Here is a 19,269-nt window from a genome sequence, read left to right on the forward strand (position 1 = left end):
TGTGAGTTCTTTTTTTTTTTATTTGGTAGGTTTTTGTTTTGTTTTTTCTGAACTAGTGTTCGACTTTCATTCGGTGGTTTGAAATCGAACAAAATAAAATAGTTCGGCATTACATTGCTGATGAAAAATATAAGTTTGGTAACTAACTACCGAATAAAAGATACATTTTCGGTAACCACAAACTGAATTTTTTAAATTTGTTCAGCTTCTCATTATCATGTATTTTCAAATTTTTTTTTTATATATTTTTTATTTTTTTGCCTGGAAGGATTATACTTATACTCATACTCATTACAACAACGTAAGTACTGTAATATTAGTGGACTCTAGTCATGCATTTATTACAAACGAAGTTTGTTAAGTTTTTTTTTATGAATACGATTTTTTCTTATTTTTAATTTGTATTGAGTTTTATTTATAATTTGACATATAAATGTACTTATTATTTTTATATTTTTCGTAGTAGTGAAACATTAATTAAATGGGCTTCTGACGTTGGGCTTCCAGGGGGTGTGTTCTAGAAATTACCCCTGTAGTTCTAGAAATTACATTATACCCTCTCAGGTTTCTAATTTTATAACAAATAGGCCATTTTATTAATAAATCATCAAGTTAATTAACAGTTTTTAATAATGTTAAAATTTTATTTCAATTAATAATTTATATAATTTTATTATTATAATAGTTAGAAATTTCACTTTTTCAATTAATTCTGTTAAATAAATTTTTTTTGATGTGGAGGTATTTATAATTTTCCACTTCACTCTTTTTCAAACTCTTTTTCACACTCTCCATTAATAATTCAGATAACACTTCACTTCAAACTTTTCACACTCTCCATTGCTACCTTCTTCCTCCACTCTTTTTCACATTTTATTTCCTACCTTCTTCATTTATTCTTTCTTACACACTTCATTGCCTACCTTCTTCCTTTATTATTTATCACACATTAGACTCTATTGCTAACATTTTTCCATTGTTCACTCATTAGGTTACCATTATTTGTCAAATAAAACTTGATGAAAGATTTGCCAAACAATTCAGAAAATCAAGAGGATATGCAAAACAACTAATGTAGTGACGTAAATGTAACTTTTTTTGCTAAGAAATTGTTTTACGTAATTTCTGTTTGCGATCGTCATTCAGCAAACTAGAGCCGAATACATAGACAATATATGAAAAACAACAATCGAACAAAATTAATTTCTTCGGAACTCAACTTTCGAAATATAATTTGGAACTCAACTCCTAAAATATATTAAACCATTTGGAACTTAACTTTCGAAATAAATTAAATCATTCGAATTCTATCTTCCGAAATATGTAAAAATATTTGGCTTTGAAGTTCCGAACTTTTTTTTTTTTTTGGTTGCAGAAAGTATCCACTCAAGCAAGTGAGGTTCAATCTGATTGTGTATTGGACTACACTAGTCAATTTACAACAAATCAGGTACAGGGTCATCAATCATGGCAGGTCCTGCAACACGATGACCATGCATATTTGTGTGGGTTAATATGAGAGTGTGCACACATTTTTTTTATTAAATGGGTATATTTGGAATGTGGGGTGTATGGGCTGAGATAAATGTCTAAGAATCAAATTACTAAGTGAATGGAGTAAGAAATGATGTGCACAGAGACAACGTGATGTGTGGAAATATAATTTCTCGAAAACAATTTGCCTTACAAAAACAAAAACCAAAAAAAAAAAGAAGATAAATTACACTTACACCCCCCTGAGTTTTAAATTTAATACATATCATTCATTGATGTTTAAAAAATTATACTAACCCTTCTATCATTATAATTATTTAGATAGAATGAAAACATTAAATTCATACACTATCTCTTTTCATACTTTACTTTATTTCCTTTATTTTTTTTTTCAATGTAATCTTATCTATTTTTTTATTAGAAATTATGGTATTTATATAAAGGGAAATGCTAGAGAGCTCTAAATCTAAAGCTCTAATTTGAGCTCTAGTGATGTGTCCAAGTAAAAAAAAAAAAAAAAAAAAAAAACAAGACAAGGCACAAACATCACATCAGAGTGGGTCCCACATTTTCATTAGAGCTATTAGAGCTCCTATATTAGAGCTCTAAAGCATTTTTGTTATATAAATAGAAATTTATGAAATGAGACTATTAAAAAAAAAAAAAAATAGAAATGTAATTTTAAAAACATTAAGAGAAAATATAATTGGATTAAATTCCAAGAGTGTCAGTGTAATTTCACACCCCCCTTCCCCCCCCCCCAACAAAAAAAAAAAAGAGAAAATTTATCTACCCTTCCTATTCTCTACCTTCACCCCAAAACTCTCTCTCTCTCTCTCTCTCTCCTCTGTTGACGATGGTAAGCCAATTCAGAGATTTACATGAACACAAAACTCATGCATCTACAGACCAGACTCTTCTCTTTTCTTCCTCTTAACAGGCGTGGCCATTCTTGCATTCTCCGCCTATTGGGGTTGGCTTGTTGAGTCAATTGAGAAAACCCACAATTAAAAAGAAAGGGAAAAACCCTAGAAATCTTTGAATTATTATGGAAGGTATTGTTGACGTTTTCCCTCTTGTAAAGGCAAATCCTTTGGATGGTTGTCTTTGAATTTGGGTTTTTTTTTTTTTTTTATTTGTTATTTGCTTATAATTTTCATGGGTTGATGATGCATTTGTCAATTGTTACCCATTACGATGTCTATGTTGGATGGAATTAACCGATCTGTTTTCTAATCCCATTTTATTTAGCCTTCAATTTATTACATCTGTGTTTTTTTATACTGAAATGTTAATCTAAAAAAAAAAAAAAAAAAAAAAGAATATTTGTTGCTGATGATGCATGATTGATGTGTGATAAGATTGTTTTTATGATTTTTTTTTTTGATTTTCTCGCAGAGTTGAGTTACCTGCAATGGGATTGTTTGTTGCCCTCTATATGGTTAAGCACAATGCTTAAATGAACTTTATGATTTTTGTAGGGTTTTTTAATTTATATTTCATTAAATGAAGCAATAGATTCTATTGAATGTGAAGTTGTGAGAATGTTACCTTGTTTGTGTCGCTGTCGAAATTCTAAAAATTGGATTATTAGGGTATGGTATGATTGGTTTGAAAGAGGCAAAACCTAACCTTAAAGGAGTTAAATGCTCTAAACAGAAGTAGTTAACATGGTTAACTAAACGAAAAAAATAAATAAAAAAATAAAAAAATGGAAAGCCTATTCCCATGTATGCCTTAAATACATATATGGAAGATAGCCTATTCCCGGGCTTATGAGTATGAGATGGTGGTTGAGTATGTGGACATTACTTTTGAACCACGTAATCTGATAGATATATTATGGGAATAGGGAAAGTTTTTATTTGGTTAACTAAAATGTGAAATAACGGAATGAACTTGATAGTGTCTATGACTAGGTATTCAATTGTGAACTAACAGGTAATTAATATTTCAACAAGTCTTCCCGTTTACTACATGTGGTCTTCCTCTAATCTTCAAGTGTTCTATCATGAGGATACCATCTAGTATTTTCCTATATTAGTGAAGGGGTACTTTGTTGGATTAGATTTCTATAGTTTGGCCCGGGAGGGTGTGTCCCCCATATCATTATTCTGTGCAAGTGTGTGCAAACAAAAGTACTATTTATCTTCTTGTTCATGAGATTTTTATTACTAAACAAGTGGATGGAACAGAAGGGACTTCAAGGAGATGGGTTGGGTGATGAGTTGCATTGGTAAATTGGTTAATTTTTCTCCATTGAACTGGATTTCCCTCACAAAACCTTCTTTATTGCAGAAACTGTTACATTATTTGTTATCCTTCAAAGATGTTTATATATTAATGGACATGATTTGGTTTTTATAACATTAATGTTGAAAATCGTTGATCGTATTCGTTCCTTTCTTTTGGTATCCTTACCATTAAAATTTTGATAATTTTGTTGTTCCCGTGATTTCTCGAGTTATTGAAGGGGAAGAAGGAGCTTTACTTCTTTCGAGGCTTGGTTTTATATTGCAGTTACATATGTAACTATATTTCTACAAATTTCTTGGATTAGCCCATTTCTAACTCAAACGTGAAGGAGACAATGCTTAAAATGTAAGGATTCAAGGTTGGTTTATCTCTCACGTGGATAAAAGAGCTAGAAGTCATGGGTGTCAAACAATCGGTACAAGTTGTGCTTTCAATTTATTTTAGGAAAAGTTTAAAATGAAAGAGTATCAGCGGGTTCTCTCCCTCTAGAAGTTTTTTATATGATTTTGGGCCCAAAATTATTATTTGTGGCAATTTAGTTCTTCTTGGAACTACTTTTATATGGTTACAGTTACAGTTAACTGCTGAATTATTCCGACGTATTTGAGTAAAGCCCATAGTTGACCTTCTATGTATTATCTGTTAATGGTGATTTTTCAGAGAAGTAGAGGGCATCTGTTGTCTCTTACACTTACATTTACATTTGGTAATAATTGGTCAACATTCTTTCAATTGATGACATTTGAGAACATTCTACGTACAAATTTATCTAATTATGGACATATCAGCATTGATGCTCTATTACACTGCTTTATTAATGACCTAAAAGTTATCAATTAACGAGTTTTACTAGTAGTTTTGGTTTTATTACCAATATTTTAGCTACAAATCCAATAAATATGAGTGCAGTACTTGCTGTATTGATCTTATTTGGAAAGAGATTGTGTGTGAGTTGTTTTTCGTCAAGAGTAGGTTTGGATCAACAAGCTCCACAATAGCTCATGTGCGCTTGACAAGATTTCTGTCTTTAATAGTGGTAGCACCTAAATGACAACAATCCCTATGTTCTCTTTCTCAAGATTCACATGATACATTTGACATCATTGGCATATTTAGTCAATTCCTCGGTTGTAAATGACACCGTGTTGTTGATGTTCTGGAGTCGTAAAGTTTGAATTTTTCTTGCTTTCCACATTCTGCAACAGGACCCTATCAAATATTTCACTTTTTCTTTGATCATTTATAGGTATTTAGGGGAATCCCATGCACTATATGTGTTTTTTTTGCTATTTGAGTCAGTTGTTTCTCTCTCTCTCTCTCTCTCTCTCTATATATATATATATATGTATATATATATATTGCCAAGTCAGTTCGACAAAGTCATCAAGCTGTTTTTTATTTTACATATAATGGATTTATCTAAGACTCATGCAGAAGTTCCTTTCCGAGAACAAAGTATGAGGCTTAGTTACTTTAAGCTTCCTTAGGGGACGCACATGTAGGGGATACATTGAAATAATTTTTTGTATATATATATTTATATATTATAAATCCATATAAAAACTAAGATTATTTAATTCGAATAGGGATAAAAGGCAAACAAATAACACTAATATTATCAAGATATCAAAACAACAAAATAACTAAATAAAATTCAAGAACTAAGTATTCGTGACATTAACCCATGAAAATGTTATCTCGCTTGTCCATAACGTTTTTACATATTTAATCAAAAGAAAGATTGTCTGTCTTAAAATTAGTCTACAATTACACAAAACGTTATGGACAAGCGAGATAACATTTCTAGTTTCCTCTCTTTCGCCTTCCTAGTTCTCAATATTTTACTTTTTTGGATATAATAATAATGGTTGTTAGGTGGTATCTTCTTTAGTTTATTCTTCTTATATTCTTTTCTTTTTAAGTGTTTATTTAGTTTTCTTCAATTTTTTTCTTCATAGTGTCCTGAAAGTTCAGTGTGTCCTTAAAGTGTCCCTCATCATATCCAGAACGTGTCCCCTAGTGTCTCAGCCTGCCCCAACGTGTCCGTAATTCAAAAATAATTTTGGGCAACTTTTCACTTGTCCAGAACGTGCCCAGCACTGATACGTTGGTTTGGGAGAGGTGTCTGTGCTCCCTCGTAGAGAATTACTGGTTTACATACATTAGACAAAGGATCTGAAATTCCTAATTTTCCCCCCAGTTTGGTGCATCAAGCTGGTTCCAGTGCATTTTCTTCTAAAACCATGAAGTGTGTCTGCAGAGAATATGTAGTTGAGGGATGAGGGAGTCCAAGTTTTTGTCGATTGTTGTTAATCTTCATGAGGAATGAGATTGGTGTAGGGAATGTAGATAGGAGAGTAAGAAGCATGGACACCTTGAAGAATGAGCTACTTCCGTTTCTTTTTTTTTTTTTGATTCAAGAGCTGCTTCCATTTCGGACATATATCTAAGCACCGGCACACCTTGGAAGACAATCTTGTCGATTCTACCTAAATATGTGTAGACCTTGAATATGCATTGGATTTATTTATTTAAATGAATATAAAATAATCAAATTAAAGGTTTATAAATTATATGGAATTTGTTAAGAATTTAAACCTGTTTAGCAAAGACAAGATACATGAAAGTTTTATCAGGGGAACTTGAGTTGTAGGAGAAGAACAACCAGCATCCTTACGTCTATAAATGTATATATCCATGGATTTTTTATTTTATAATTCTTGTCACATTTTATGTATATATTCACACATACATACATACATACATACATACATACATACATACATATGCATGGCATGCCCATGTCATAGTTAGGAATTTACCATGTTGTGTCTTGTTTTGTCTCAACCATGACAGTGCAAAATAGGTGGGAGATTGTGGAATATATAGAAATGAGGTGACCTTTTTTGGTTGTATATCCCTGTTAATTTCCACTGTTTTTATTTCTTGAACACACTGGTATTGTTCCTAAAATTTTTAAGAACATATATATAACAAACCAGCAGGGCTAACCTGAAAATAAACATAGGATGGGAATTGGGTGCAACTGAGAATTAAATTAAAACTAACAAGGTTCCAGCATGCGATAGATTAAATCTTCTAATTCTGATTTTTTCGCGCGTCTTTGAATTTACTTTTTCAAAGCTTTTTCACTTCACATATTTATAATTCCTTAGTTTCAATTGAGTGCAAGGTTGTATACTAGAGATGAATTCAGTACCTCAACACACACCCACACTTAATGTGGACACCTAGTTCGTCAAGCATGTGGCTGATGGAATTAGAAATATTTCTAGTTATACTACCATAGCTGCTGTTTCTGGAAGTAACTGTTACATACATATATCCTTTTATTAAAGTTTTGAGTCATGTGAAGTACATTGTAAATCCTGAAGACAATAAAGCTCTTCCCATGAAAAAAATAAATGATGTCTGGAATATATTTATATTTATTTGTAATATAATACAGCTTCAATTAGTTAACTTTGAAGCTTCTGAGATTAGAAACATTTCTCAATAGATTTATATTTATGGCAGCCAGTGGCATTTTTTTTAATACTAACTACTACATATGTTCTTAATATTTTAGAGTCATGTGACATGCATTCTGAAGATGACAAAGCTCTTCCAGACAAAAGCAAGAAAAGAAGGTTCAAGACACCATCCCAGGTTGAGGCTTTAGAGAAGTTTTATAATGGTATGGAGGCTTTTCTTGTCATATCTCATCTTGCATTATACAGGCTAATTACTTGTGTTCTTACCAGAAATGACTATAGAAACAATTCTTACTTTTTCCCAGAACACAAATATCCCTCTGAGGAAATGAAAGCAGATATCGCTGGATCAATAGGATTGACAGAAAAGCAAGTTTCTGGGTGGTTTTGCCACAGAAGGTTAAAGGACAAGAAATCATGGTATGGTGAAGCGGCTGTAAATGGAAGACAAGATCGTTCAAGTGGTATTGTACAGGACCGTGGTAGTGGACATAGGCAGGATTCATGTGGCAGCACAAAACCGGGGAATAACAGACATTTTGATCCTAAGGAGGTAGAAAGTAGAAGGTTAAGTGGTCAAGATTTCTCAGCTGCTGACCTTGCATATGAGCACGGACATCATCCTAATGAAAATTCGAGTGAAATGGATGATACATCTTCAGAAAGTAGCTTGCCTTTACAGCATATGATTCATCCTCAAAATGTGGATCCTTTGGATAGGGCAACTTCCAGATACGTATCACAGAATGAAAACATTACACCAATAAATTCAATGGGCATAAGAACCAGAACTGGGCCATCCGGATATTTGAAAGTGAAGGGTCCGGTTGAAAACACTGCGATTACTGCTGTTAAGAGGCAACTGGGGATGCATTATCGGGAGGATGGCCCACTGCTTGGTGTTGAATTTGACTTGCTTCCCCCAGGTGCATTTGAGTCTTCAATTAAGGATCCAGTTGATGGTAAGTCGGTATTCTGTCTCTCCTTATATTAAAAATATATCTTTTAGTGAATTATGACAACAGTTATAGGCAGTTTCATACCCCAGACCCTTTCAGCAATGAGTTATGGTGCTTAATTACAATTTTGAATCTTGCACCAGTTTATCTGTTGCTTTCATGTAGTTTTTGTGAGGTGTTTTTTTTTTTTCCTTGCAATTTTTTCTGGTAAACCTTGTTGTTTGGTCTGCTAGCTACACCCAATTCTAGGAGATGGCTTTTAGATTTACATACTCTTTACATTGCTTGGTTTGCCACATAACGTGGATATGAGTAGTAAACAAGCCAGAATGAATAAAATGTGTCAGATGGTGGGTTTGCCTTTGGGAATATGAACTGTGAGTGGTTCCTGAAAATCTCTGTTTGAACCTTTATTTTTTTATTTTGTTTCCCCACTATTTTGTAGAGAATGGTAGTGTTTGTATTTTGTGATGTGGTTATTGCAGGGTTTGATTAGGTGCAGTTGTGTGCAAAACCAAGGGGGAAAAAAAAAAATTTTTTTGTTGTGATTTGACTATTGGTTGAAGACAATGGAATAATTATTCAGGTCTACTACAACAATTATAGATATTTTTTTCTGTAAAAAGTAAAGACTGATCTCTCATGATTATGAAGTTTCACCTGGATTTGTTAATGATTCCTCCAATTATATGTCATCATGTTTAATGTTTTAAAATGGTATCCCGCAAACTCAATTCCTTTGGAATTATTGGGAGCAAGTGAGGAAATAATGATAATATAGGTGATGTTTAATGGTTTGACAGGCTTATGGGAATTTTTTAGTGTAAGAAATATTGGAGGGAGTTTATGGAGCAGGAGAACATAGAAATGAACTGCCTGCTATGAAATCATGGTGAATTAGTTGTTTTCTTTGATTATCTCTTCTTATAGTGACCCATTTCTGTTTATAGCTACAACAACTTTCATGTGGATGTAAGGTACCTGCTTGAACACAGATGTACTTGTAATTATCCAATCTTATTTTTAGGTACAACTTTTGTGTGGATGTATTGGGTTCCTGCTTGAGCACTGAAACATCAATGACATTTAAAATCTGGAATCAATTCTTCTTATTTTTATGATGACCAGTTCACGAAAAAACACGTTCCAGTCTTCATTCAATTTCGTTAACTTTCCATGTAGTTTATCTGATTCTGGGAGATTGATGAGTTGTGATTTGATTTCTAAAACTAAAATGTGTGTCAATTCCATTGAACTCCTCACAGAATTATGGGTTCTTGTTTTTTAGTTAGGATGAACTATTGTATTTGATTTTACAAACTATTCTATATGTTTGATTTCCTTCTGTCCATTCTTATTGGTGAACCATTGTTTGGCATCTATTCTGGTTTTCAATTTGTTATGAGCTTACTAATTACCACAATTTTGTATGAGGCCACACTTCCTTTGGTTGAATTGTGGAAAATTGTTTCTTTCTTTTCTTGACCATGATGTAACCTTCTCTGAATATACATATGTCCTCATTCTAATCGTAAAAGGTTGATGGTTTCTAGGATTCAGATAGTTGTGTTGGTAGTCTTACCTGTTTCCTTGTGAACTCCTTGGCAGAACCTTACTACGTCGGTGATCCTGATCTGCGCCACTCACCGGATGTTCCCAGAATCTGCAACCAACCTAATTCTGGCATGGTAAGTGAAGATTGTAATAGTGTCTTCTTCTGTTTTGGGCTAATATAGTGATATGATTGTCCTAAAACATGTTTACTACACATCTTATGTTATCAATGAGGTTGTAAAAAGAGAGATTGCTTGTCCATTTATTTCTCTTCTTGAAGATTACAAAAATTCGGACTTGAGTAGTTGGGTTGTTCAATACTCTTTTTTTTTTTGTTGATAAATAACCACACTTTACAGAAAAAGCATCAAGATGATGCAAAGAATAAAAAAATGGAAGCCACAAAGGCTTAACGTATTAACAAATCAAATCCTCTACAAAATCTATAAAAGCCAAAACATCAGGATCAACCAAACTTGAAACGCAACTATACAAAACTATCAGCAGCTCTCGTTCTAACCAAGGAACCGAATGAGACACTCCCTGGAAAACATGGCTATTACGCTCCAACCAAACCAACCATACAAGACAATGAGAAGCAAGCATCCACGCCTTCTGACACCTCCTCCCAACTCGACCCCCAACCCAACTTTGCAAAGCTGCCTTAACTGAATCTGGCTGTACCCAAGCCAAGCCAAAAGTTGCAACAAGAAGTATCCAAAGTCGAGAAGTAACCAGACAATGAACCAACAAATGATCTACTGATTCCGCATCTCCACAACACAAGCAACACCAATTGACCAACATGTGGCCACGACGAATTAAATTATCCAAAGTCAAGATACGTCCCAACGTGGCCGTCCACACAAAAAAAGCCACCTTGGATGGTGTACCCGACACCCAAACACATTTCCAAGGGAAAACAACAGTCTCCCCATAAACAAGCACACCATAATACAAAGATACATAAAATTTTCCCTCAGTCGCAGGACAATCCCACACCAAAGAATCCTGCCCAACCTCCTTAACTTGCAACTCATATAAAAAGTCCAACAGCTCCACCAACTGATCTTGTTCCTAATTTTGTATATCGTGGTGTAAACACACATTTCAAACAGTCGAGTCCCCATGCCTAGACCTCACAGCGCTCACCAACACCTCACTATCAACGGCAATACCAAAAATTAAAGGGAACCGCACTTCTAAAGGAAGGTCACCACACCACCTATCCCGTCAAAACCTAACTGTATCCCCCACTCCTACCTTCAGCTTTACCCTCCTCCAAAACTCCTTCCAACCCAACCAAATCCCCTTCCAAAGACCATGGCCATGCAACTGCCCTACCCGATCTGAACACCACCCTTCCATCCCTTCCCCAAACTTCGCAACCACCACTGTCCTCCAAAGTCGATCCCCCTCCTCTACAAAATGCCACAACCACTTCCCCAGCAAAGTCACATTAAATAAGACTAACCTCCGAATCCCCAAACCCCCATTGACATTGGGACTATAAATTTGATCCCAAGCCACCAAATGATAAGAACCTACCCCCTCATTACCCCACAGGAAATCCCTTTGCAACTTCTCAATCCGCTTTGCCACTGACACAGAGATCACATGAGTGGACATAAAGTAAGTCGGAATGTTGGATAAGACAATTTTAATCAACGTGATTCTGCCCTCTTTTGATAAATGTTGCCGCTTCCATCCAGCCAACCGCCGCTGCACATGTTCATCACCCCAACTCATACACCCTTCGCCTTGAAAGATGCCCCCAGAGGTAAACCGAAATATGAAACTAGCAGAGATGCCACCTTACATCCCAAAAAAGCAGCCAACACTGGAGTCCTCTCCAACTGACCCACTGGGATCAGTTTCGACTTTGTTAGGTTCACCCGAAGGCCGGAAACTACCTCAAAACACAACAATACGCATCTTAAGTGCCCAATCTGATCAACATCTGCATCACAAAAAATAAGCGCATCATTCGTATAAAACAAATGGGAAACCATTAGGCCTGTTGGATCCACCACCACCTCGAAACCCTGCAACAGGCCTTCTTGCACCGCTCTAGATAACAAACGCCCCAAACCCTCCATCACCAGAATGAACAACAAAGGAGACGAAGGATCACCTTGCCATAAACCTCTGTAAGTAAGAAAGAATCCCGCTGGAGACCCATTAACAAGGACCGATGTCTGCACCGTAGATATACCGAATTGAATTCACCTCCTCCATTAATCCCCAAAACCTAATCTGTTCAACATATACAATAAAAACCTCCAACTGATATTATCATATGCCTTCTCTATGTCAAGTTTGCAAATGAGCTCCTCTTTCTCCTGCTAGATCCTGGAATCCGCACATTCATTCGCCACTAGGACCGCATCCAGGATTTGCCACCCACCTACAAAAGCATTCTGAGATTCGGAAACCACCCCTTACAACACACCCCATAACCGATTCGCCAACACTTTTGCCAATAGCTTATACACACTACCTAAAAGAATGATAGGTCGAAAATCCCGAATATCCTTTGCCCCACCCTTCTTTGGGTCGAAAATACACACTACCTAAAAGCATTGAGGCTCCACTCAAACTCCCTTGCCTGATGAAACTGCTCAAACAAGGCCATCACATTTGCCTTCACCACCCCCCAGCACTGCTGGAAAAAGGCTATTGAGAAGCCGTCTGGTCGCGGCACCTTATCACCAGGCATACTCCGCAAAGCCTCAAGCACCTCGTCTTCTACAAAAGACCGTTCCAGCAGACAACTGTCTGCCTCTGAAATAACATCAAACACAACTCCATTCAGGCCTGGTCTCCACACCTCCCCCTCATCCTGAAATAAATGCTCATAGAAGCCTACAATACCTGCCTTAATCTCCTTAGGAGATGACAGCTTCACACCACTCGCATTCTACCTATCTGATTCACCGTTCGATGGGCATTTGCGATACGATAGAAGAACTTTGTATTGCTATCCCCATCCTTCTGCCACAAGCATTTGGATTTCTGCCGAAAGCTGATTTCCTCCATACGGGCAACCTGGCCAAACTCCTTTCGAACCCCATCTCGACGACCCAAATCCTCTGCAGACAAGCCCCCCGCAGTCTCCATCTCATCCAACTCTTGCAACATAGCTAGCACAGTGGCCTTCTGGACCTCCAGGTGCCCAAACACTTCCCTATTCCACCACTTCAAATTGGCCTTGAGAAGTTTCAGTTTTTGTGCTAGACGACAACTCGGCAAGCCTGAGACAGTATAACTATCCCACCAGCCCTTCACCCATTCTTTAAGACCCTCAGATAGTAGCCACATATTCTTAAAATGAAACGGCATACTCTTTTGATGCTTGACATCACATGTCGTGTTGCATTGGATTTTCTATATCATTAAATAAATGAAGGTAGAGAAAGATGACACCATGCATGGGCTTAATTCTGACACGGTGAAACAGATAGAAACTTTGGAAGAATATATTAGATATTTTTTTGCATTTACGGAACATGTGGTTTTGCAAGATTGCTACAATTTTGAACTTCAAATTTTTTGACATCAATTGAAAATAAATTTCTTTAGATTGACATTTTGCTTAATTTGAAGTGAAATTATGGATACGATGCAAATTCAATTTCTTGTTGAATTTTCTATTAGTTGTCAATCACTTTCAAATTTACCTTTGTTCTGACGCTCGTATTGTCATTTTATCTATCTCCCTTTTTTATTTGCTTCCAATCTAAATTTGATTAGTTATATATTCTTGTTCCTTTTTAAGCCTAAGCAGAGGCACGAAGCATACAATTCCAAGATGAGCTCACATGACTCAGATTTGGATGGAACTGGCTTCAAAATAATGGGTGGCTCAGATCATCGTGAAAATTGTTTTGGCCACCAATCCAAACCAAAGCAGCCTCTTTTACCCAATCACAGTAATCTTTTTCCCGGCCGGAAATCAATAGAAATGGATGAAGGTTCTGCTGGTGGAATGCCAGTTTATGAAAGTAACAAGCTTTGTAAGATGAGGGCCAAGTATGATGTTGAAGGGAGGAGAATCGATTCTGGTTCTAGCCATCGTGGGCATCCCTATGGCCGAAAAGTTACTGGTGGACAAACGGAGCCTTGGTTGTACAACTCTGATGATGTCAACCTTGAGGATTCCCAGAGAGAACACTTCGAATCTAAATATTCAAATGTAACACTCAAGCACAGCGAATCTCTTGATATGGAGGATAGAGGGCTTTCGAGAAGGATGACCAAGGTCTAATCTAAACTTTTTTGTTTTTCTGATAATCTGTTTTATGATCTTGAAGTTCCAATTGCAAAATTCTCTCTTTTGTAACCTAAGAAGTATAGACACAGACACATTGCATGACACGGATACACGGACACTCATATTTTTCAAAAAAATGCAGGACACGTGCAAAACGTATAATAATTTTATATATTTATCATATATCATATTTTTAATATTATATATTTATTCTCATCAAATTCATTAACTTTGGGCATGCTATTTTGGTTTTAAAAAAAATAATAAATTAAAAAAATGGGACATTGCATGTCCACAATGTGTCCCAACATGTCCGCAGCGTGTCCAACTCTTTCCAGCATGTCAGACACCGGTACGTGACCTCCAGAGAGGCGTATGTGCTTCATAGTTTGTAACTAAGGAGAGTGATAACTGAGTATTGCAATTCGGCAAGAGTCATTCATCCAAAATATGAAATGACACTGTTTTTAACTTATTAAGAGAGTGTTTGATTTTGGACCACATGTTCCTTAATATTTGAAGGTTGCCAAGAGGGACCGGAATGAGTTTCCACAGCAACAGTCTGCAAGGAAAGCTTCAATGGCAGAGACACCACTGTGGACAAATCAGATGAAAAGGTTAGTTTATATATATCCCGAATTTAAATGCTGCTTTGGACTTTTCATAGAAATTCTCTTTTCTCTAGATCTTTTTGCTACTGCTTATGTGACTATTTGTTCTCTCGTGACTTTCACAAAACTAAGCCCATTTTTTTAGTAAAACTTTGGCAGACCATTTGTACTAACAGGTTTTTTTAGTATGAACACAATATCAGTTTCCATGTGGTGCAAGAATGCTGAGTTTTTCTATGATCATTTTTGTGGTTTTGTTTTCTCTCTGTATTATATATATATATATAAACTGACTATACATAACTACTTGCCAACACTGTATGGTACATTCTTTAGATCTGCAGTGGAGATCCCATCTAGTTTCAGTGAGGATGAAACTGCAGAAACTGGTTCTTCTGTGGATTGAGAATCAGCAGCGGATGGGGAAAAGTTGAAACGGGTTTCAGAAGATCGTCTATGACGGAGAGAGTGAAGATCCTGAAACATGTCATGTTCTTAGGTTGTACAGTTCAAAACAATATGCTTTACATTCCAGAAGCAGGAAGCACTGTTAGGAAGATTTTAAGTGGCAGCATAGATGCTTCAGTTAATTGTTTGCAACCAGTTTGTTTGCCCTCTTCAGTGCTTACCTGTATCAATTTTGTACATAGCTGTTTTTATTTTTATTTTTTTGAATCTTGCCGAGGATGATAAAAGAAAAATGAATTGATAATGTTTTTGAAGTTTGGTTGTAAAATCTCAACTGCATGTGCTGCATGTGATTGTTAGACATAAATTGACATGTGCATTTCTTCTTCATGTGAGCTGTTGTCTTGCAAGAAAACGGCAAAACAGTGGGAACTTATTGGAGCTTCTATTTGCAGACTTCACTTTTTTCGCTCCAAGCCGGTTTTCTGGTTTTTTTATTATTTAAAATTATGATTTTCTCTCCTCAAACAAATTGCAATGTAGGACATATGCACACCCCTTGCTCCAAACCCTAGCTTTTGCTAGTTGCTGCTAGTGCCACCTCCACCTCCCACCAAACCCCCACCACTGTGACCAGAACTCCCCAACCCACCAGCGACCCATACTCTTATACCACCTTCCCCCACCTAGGGCTGAGTGAAAATATTGCAAATCGATCTGATCCAAACTAAATTACACTGTTTAGTTTGATTTTCTCATTGCATGCTTCAATCCTAATTTGTGAAATAGGTGAATCGTATTTTATGGTTTGATCCATGATTTTATAGTTACGGTTTTGGTTTAAATCTGGATTAGACCGTGTAATTTATACGGATATATAATTTGTTATTTGTTGTAGACACTCAATTATTTTATATTTATTCATAAGTTATTAGCCATTTGCCGATGAATGTGTTCTTGTATAATCATATAACTAGTTCTAAATAGTTATTTAAATAATTTTATTTGTAAAATGATGATATACATTAATCTTTGAGCAAGATGTGATTATATTGTGAATAATAATAAAGTTGATGAAAACTATGATTTCAATTCGAATTAAACCGCGTTTTTCTAGTTTAGTTTGATTTGGTTCTAAGATTTTTATACTTCAGTTTAGTTTCAAATTTTATGAAATGGTAGATATTGGTTTGGTTTTGATTTACTTCAAAGCCGAATCAAGAGTTAAAACGGTTGGAAGTTGAAAATGAAAATATTATAAAAATTAGGTAGTGTGAATTGAGGGGTGAAAAAATAATTTATGTTTGCGAATTGAGTAATGATGTGTAGGGAGAGAATATGAGGTGCGCAAATAGAAACCCTGAAACTGGTAGGATTGTCATATTGTAAAATTCCCCTTGCCATAAAAATACAACAATGATTATTAATGCTTGCCATAAAAATATAAAATAAAAAAATAAAAAAACCAGTGATCTTTGAGGTCAAAAAATGGCGGCTGAGTAGTCTGTGGATTCGTATGCATGTATCATGTAAATCCAGTGAACTGTGATGAACATGGTTACAATGGGCCTCTCTCTGTTGTCATAAGATGGGCACACCTGATTAGCACCCACATGCTCAATCAATATCCATAGAACCAAGTCAATAAAAGTAGGCTTATAATAACCACCTTTTTTATTATTTTATTATTATATATATATATATTCAATATTATTTAACCCTGCTCTCTTATACAACCTTCCTTATATAAGACCTTTGCCCAAACCCATAACTTAAAAGAAATATTTGAAGAAAATTATTAGATAATTTTGAAGTAATGTGTTTTCCACAATTAAAAAATTGTAGCATATCCATTATTCTTTTAAATTATCTAACAAAGCTGGGTTATTTTTATTTTTATTTTTATTTTTGAACGGCCATAAAAAAAAAATTAAAAAAAAAGAAAAAAAGAAAAAAAATTTGGTAGATTAGTTATACACCAATCCAAAACACAAAGCATGTGACACAGTTTTTTGAACAAGCACATCAAAATCAGGGGAAAACAATGAATAAATAAATCAATATCTATTAATACTTCTTTAATTACATAAAAAAAAAAAGAAAGAAAAAGAATTAGAATGATGTACAAAACAAATCTCTGAAGAATGATATGAAGTAAAACAAGTCTAGTATCTTTGACAAAACTAGAAACACAAGTATTCTATGTCTCTATGAACTCACTCTCAATTCTTGAAATCCTCTCAACTTTGTTAGTGCATGCCCTCTTCTTCACATATTAGGATGTCTACATAGAGGACAAACATTCTTGTGCTTAAGCCACTTGAAAATACAATGACCATGAAACTTATGCATACAACCCATTGCTCTAGCCTCATCATCACCCACTTCCATATCATCTTGACACACTCCACAAACTTCTCCTTCTTCCTCCACCTTCACCTTCCTCAACCCTTGAAGCACCGGATCAATCGTCGACGCTAAAATCCTCGCCAATTCAATCGAAACCCTGAACTCCGTCTCCGCCATCACCGTCTTGAAGTCCCGGTTCGCCTCTCTAGCCCTCGACATAGCTAACTCCGCTGTCATCCCGGTTAGCCTTGCCAAGTCTAGTTCTTCACTGCTAAGTTTTGTTGAGACCCTTCTTCTTCTTCTATACTGATCATAATCACATTCATCATCATCATCATGATCATAGTTGGAGGAGTGTTGTAGTTTGTAGAGAACCTCTGCCATTGATTTGGCTATTTGAAACTCAGCCATTAGATAGAGAGAGAGAGAGAGAGAGAGAGAGGGGGTTTTGTGTTGGACTAGAATGATATAGAAGATATTGGGGATGTGGGTTGATATATATTTTTGGAGAAGAGGCGGTGGTGTAAGTGAATAATGTTTGTTTTGTTTTTATTAGGAGGGTACTTTGTATGTGTAGTTTGTTAAGTTAAAAGTTAATAATTAAAATTTTGTAATTGGTAGAGAGAGTATTAGAAAGTGTGTGGGGGAAGAGTGGTCAAAAAGAAACACCTGTTGAATTGGGTTTGGTTTGGGCACTACTACTGCTAGAATACAAGTACTGGTACTAGGATTTGGAAACGCGAATCCGCGTTGAAACGTGTTTGATTTGGGGGTCATCTCATCTTTATCTTAATTGATTTAAATGTGTTATTACTGTAAAATGAAAGTCCAGTGGAAGCTCCCAACCTTTTTTTTTTTCAGTGACTTATGATGGAATTATTTTTGTCATCTAGCTCTTGCACGAAAAATCTAAGGAAAATAAGCATGTGCTATAAAATTGTGTATATTTGTCACTTGTACTGTTCATATATTGCATATTTGCATTCAGTATTAGTGTTATTAGAGTTGCAAATGAGCAGAGTCGAGCCAGTTGAGTTTTAAGCTCAGCTCGTTTACTTATCGAGCTCGAACTCAGCTAAATAAGTAACTGAACTCGAGTTCGGCTCAGTTTCTTAATATTAATAAAACTCGAGCTTGGCTTAACTCGTCTTGGTTCAATAAGATTTTTTTAAATATTATATATATAATTTTAAATAAAATTATTCAAATAAAAATATTATTAATATTATTTAATATATAAATAATATATTTATTATATAATTTAAATAGAGATAAACAAGCTAAACTTATTCGAGTTCGAGTTCGAGTTCGGTTCATTTATTAAACGAGCCTAATATTTGAGTTTGAATTTGGCTCATTTACTAAATAAGCCGAGTCGAACTTGTTCATAAAAAATCCGAAATCATTTGTAGTCTTAAATGTTATTATTGCACTCGAAAAAAAGTTTTTTGCCATATTAAAAAAGGGGTGAGAGATCGTGAGAGGGAGGGGTTAAAAATGTTTTTACGGTTTCCCGTGACTAGAGTTTTGATTGATTTGGCTGTTGAATGGGGTAGGAAGGGAACGGGGGAGGGTGGGGGTGAGTAGATGAGAGGTTTGGAGTGTCAAATGAGGGCAATGAAGGTAGGAGGAGGGAATTGGAGTGGTGGATGAAGGTGAGGGATGGACTGAGAGTGGTGGCAATGGCTAGAATTAGTGCTCAAACATACAAAAGAGGGGCAAGAAGAAGAAAATGATAGTATTTTGACAAATTAAATGTGATTGTCTTACATAAAATTTTTTATCAATAAATATTATATATTTATTTAATTAGTTACTAGAATTCAGTTTAGTGGTAGACTTGGTTTTCTCTATTTCTTTTTCACGTTCTC

General features: G+C 35.3%; 1 protein-coding gene across 4 annotated transcripts; it reads left to right on the top strand.

The window, feature by feature from the left end:
- The first annotated feature begins 2,223 nt into the window (after positions 1-2,223).
- On the top strand, positions 2,224-15,363 carry LOC114289616 (uncharacterized). 4 transcript variants are annotated; one of them, XM_028233372.2, is made up of 7 exons: positions 2,224-2,549; positions 7,340-7,447; positions 7,550-8,206; positions 9,812-9,891; positions 13,536-14,018; positions 14,553-14,647; positions 14,978-15,363. In XM_028233372.2, exons 1-7 carry the CDS (start codon positions 2,543-2,545, stop codon positions 15,045-15,047), a joined length of 1,500 nt encoding a protein of 499 aa, XP_028089173.2. In that variant the 5' UTR covers positions 2,224-2,542; the 3' UTR covers positions 15,048-15,363. The 4 variants fall into 4 exon arrangements, with proteins under 4 accessions (XP_028089173.2, XP_028089174.2, XP_028089175.2 ...); XM_028233373.2 differs by having other exon boundaries at positions 2,250-2,549; positions 13,545-14,018; XM_028233374.2 differs by lacking the exon at positions 2,224-2,549 and adding an exon at positions 2,613-4,165.
- Positions 15,364-19,269: the final 3,906 nt, after the last annotated feature.

The sequence above is a fragment of the Camellia sinensis genome, chromosome 14 (genome assembly GCF_055761805.1).
Source record: "Camellia sinensis isolate YWXY chromosome 14, ASM5576180v1, whole genome shotgun sequence".
NCBI classification, from domain to species: domain Eukaryota; kingdom Viridiplantae; phylum Streptophyta; class Magnoliopsida; order Ericales; family Theaceae; genus Camellia; species Camellia sinensis.

Coding starts and splice junctions, on each gene's coding strand:
- LOC114289616 (XM_028233372.2), top strand. Junction 8,207..9,811: donor AATTAAGGATCCAGTTGATG/GTAAGTCGGTAT, acceptor ACTCCTTGGCAG/AACCTTACTACGTCGGTGAT. Junction 14,648..14,977: donor TGGACAAATCAGATGAAAAG/GTTAGTTTATAT, acceptor TACATTCTTTAG/ATCTGCAGTGGAGATCCCAT.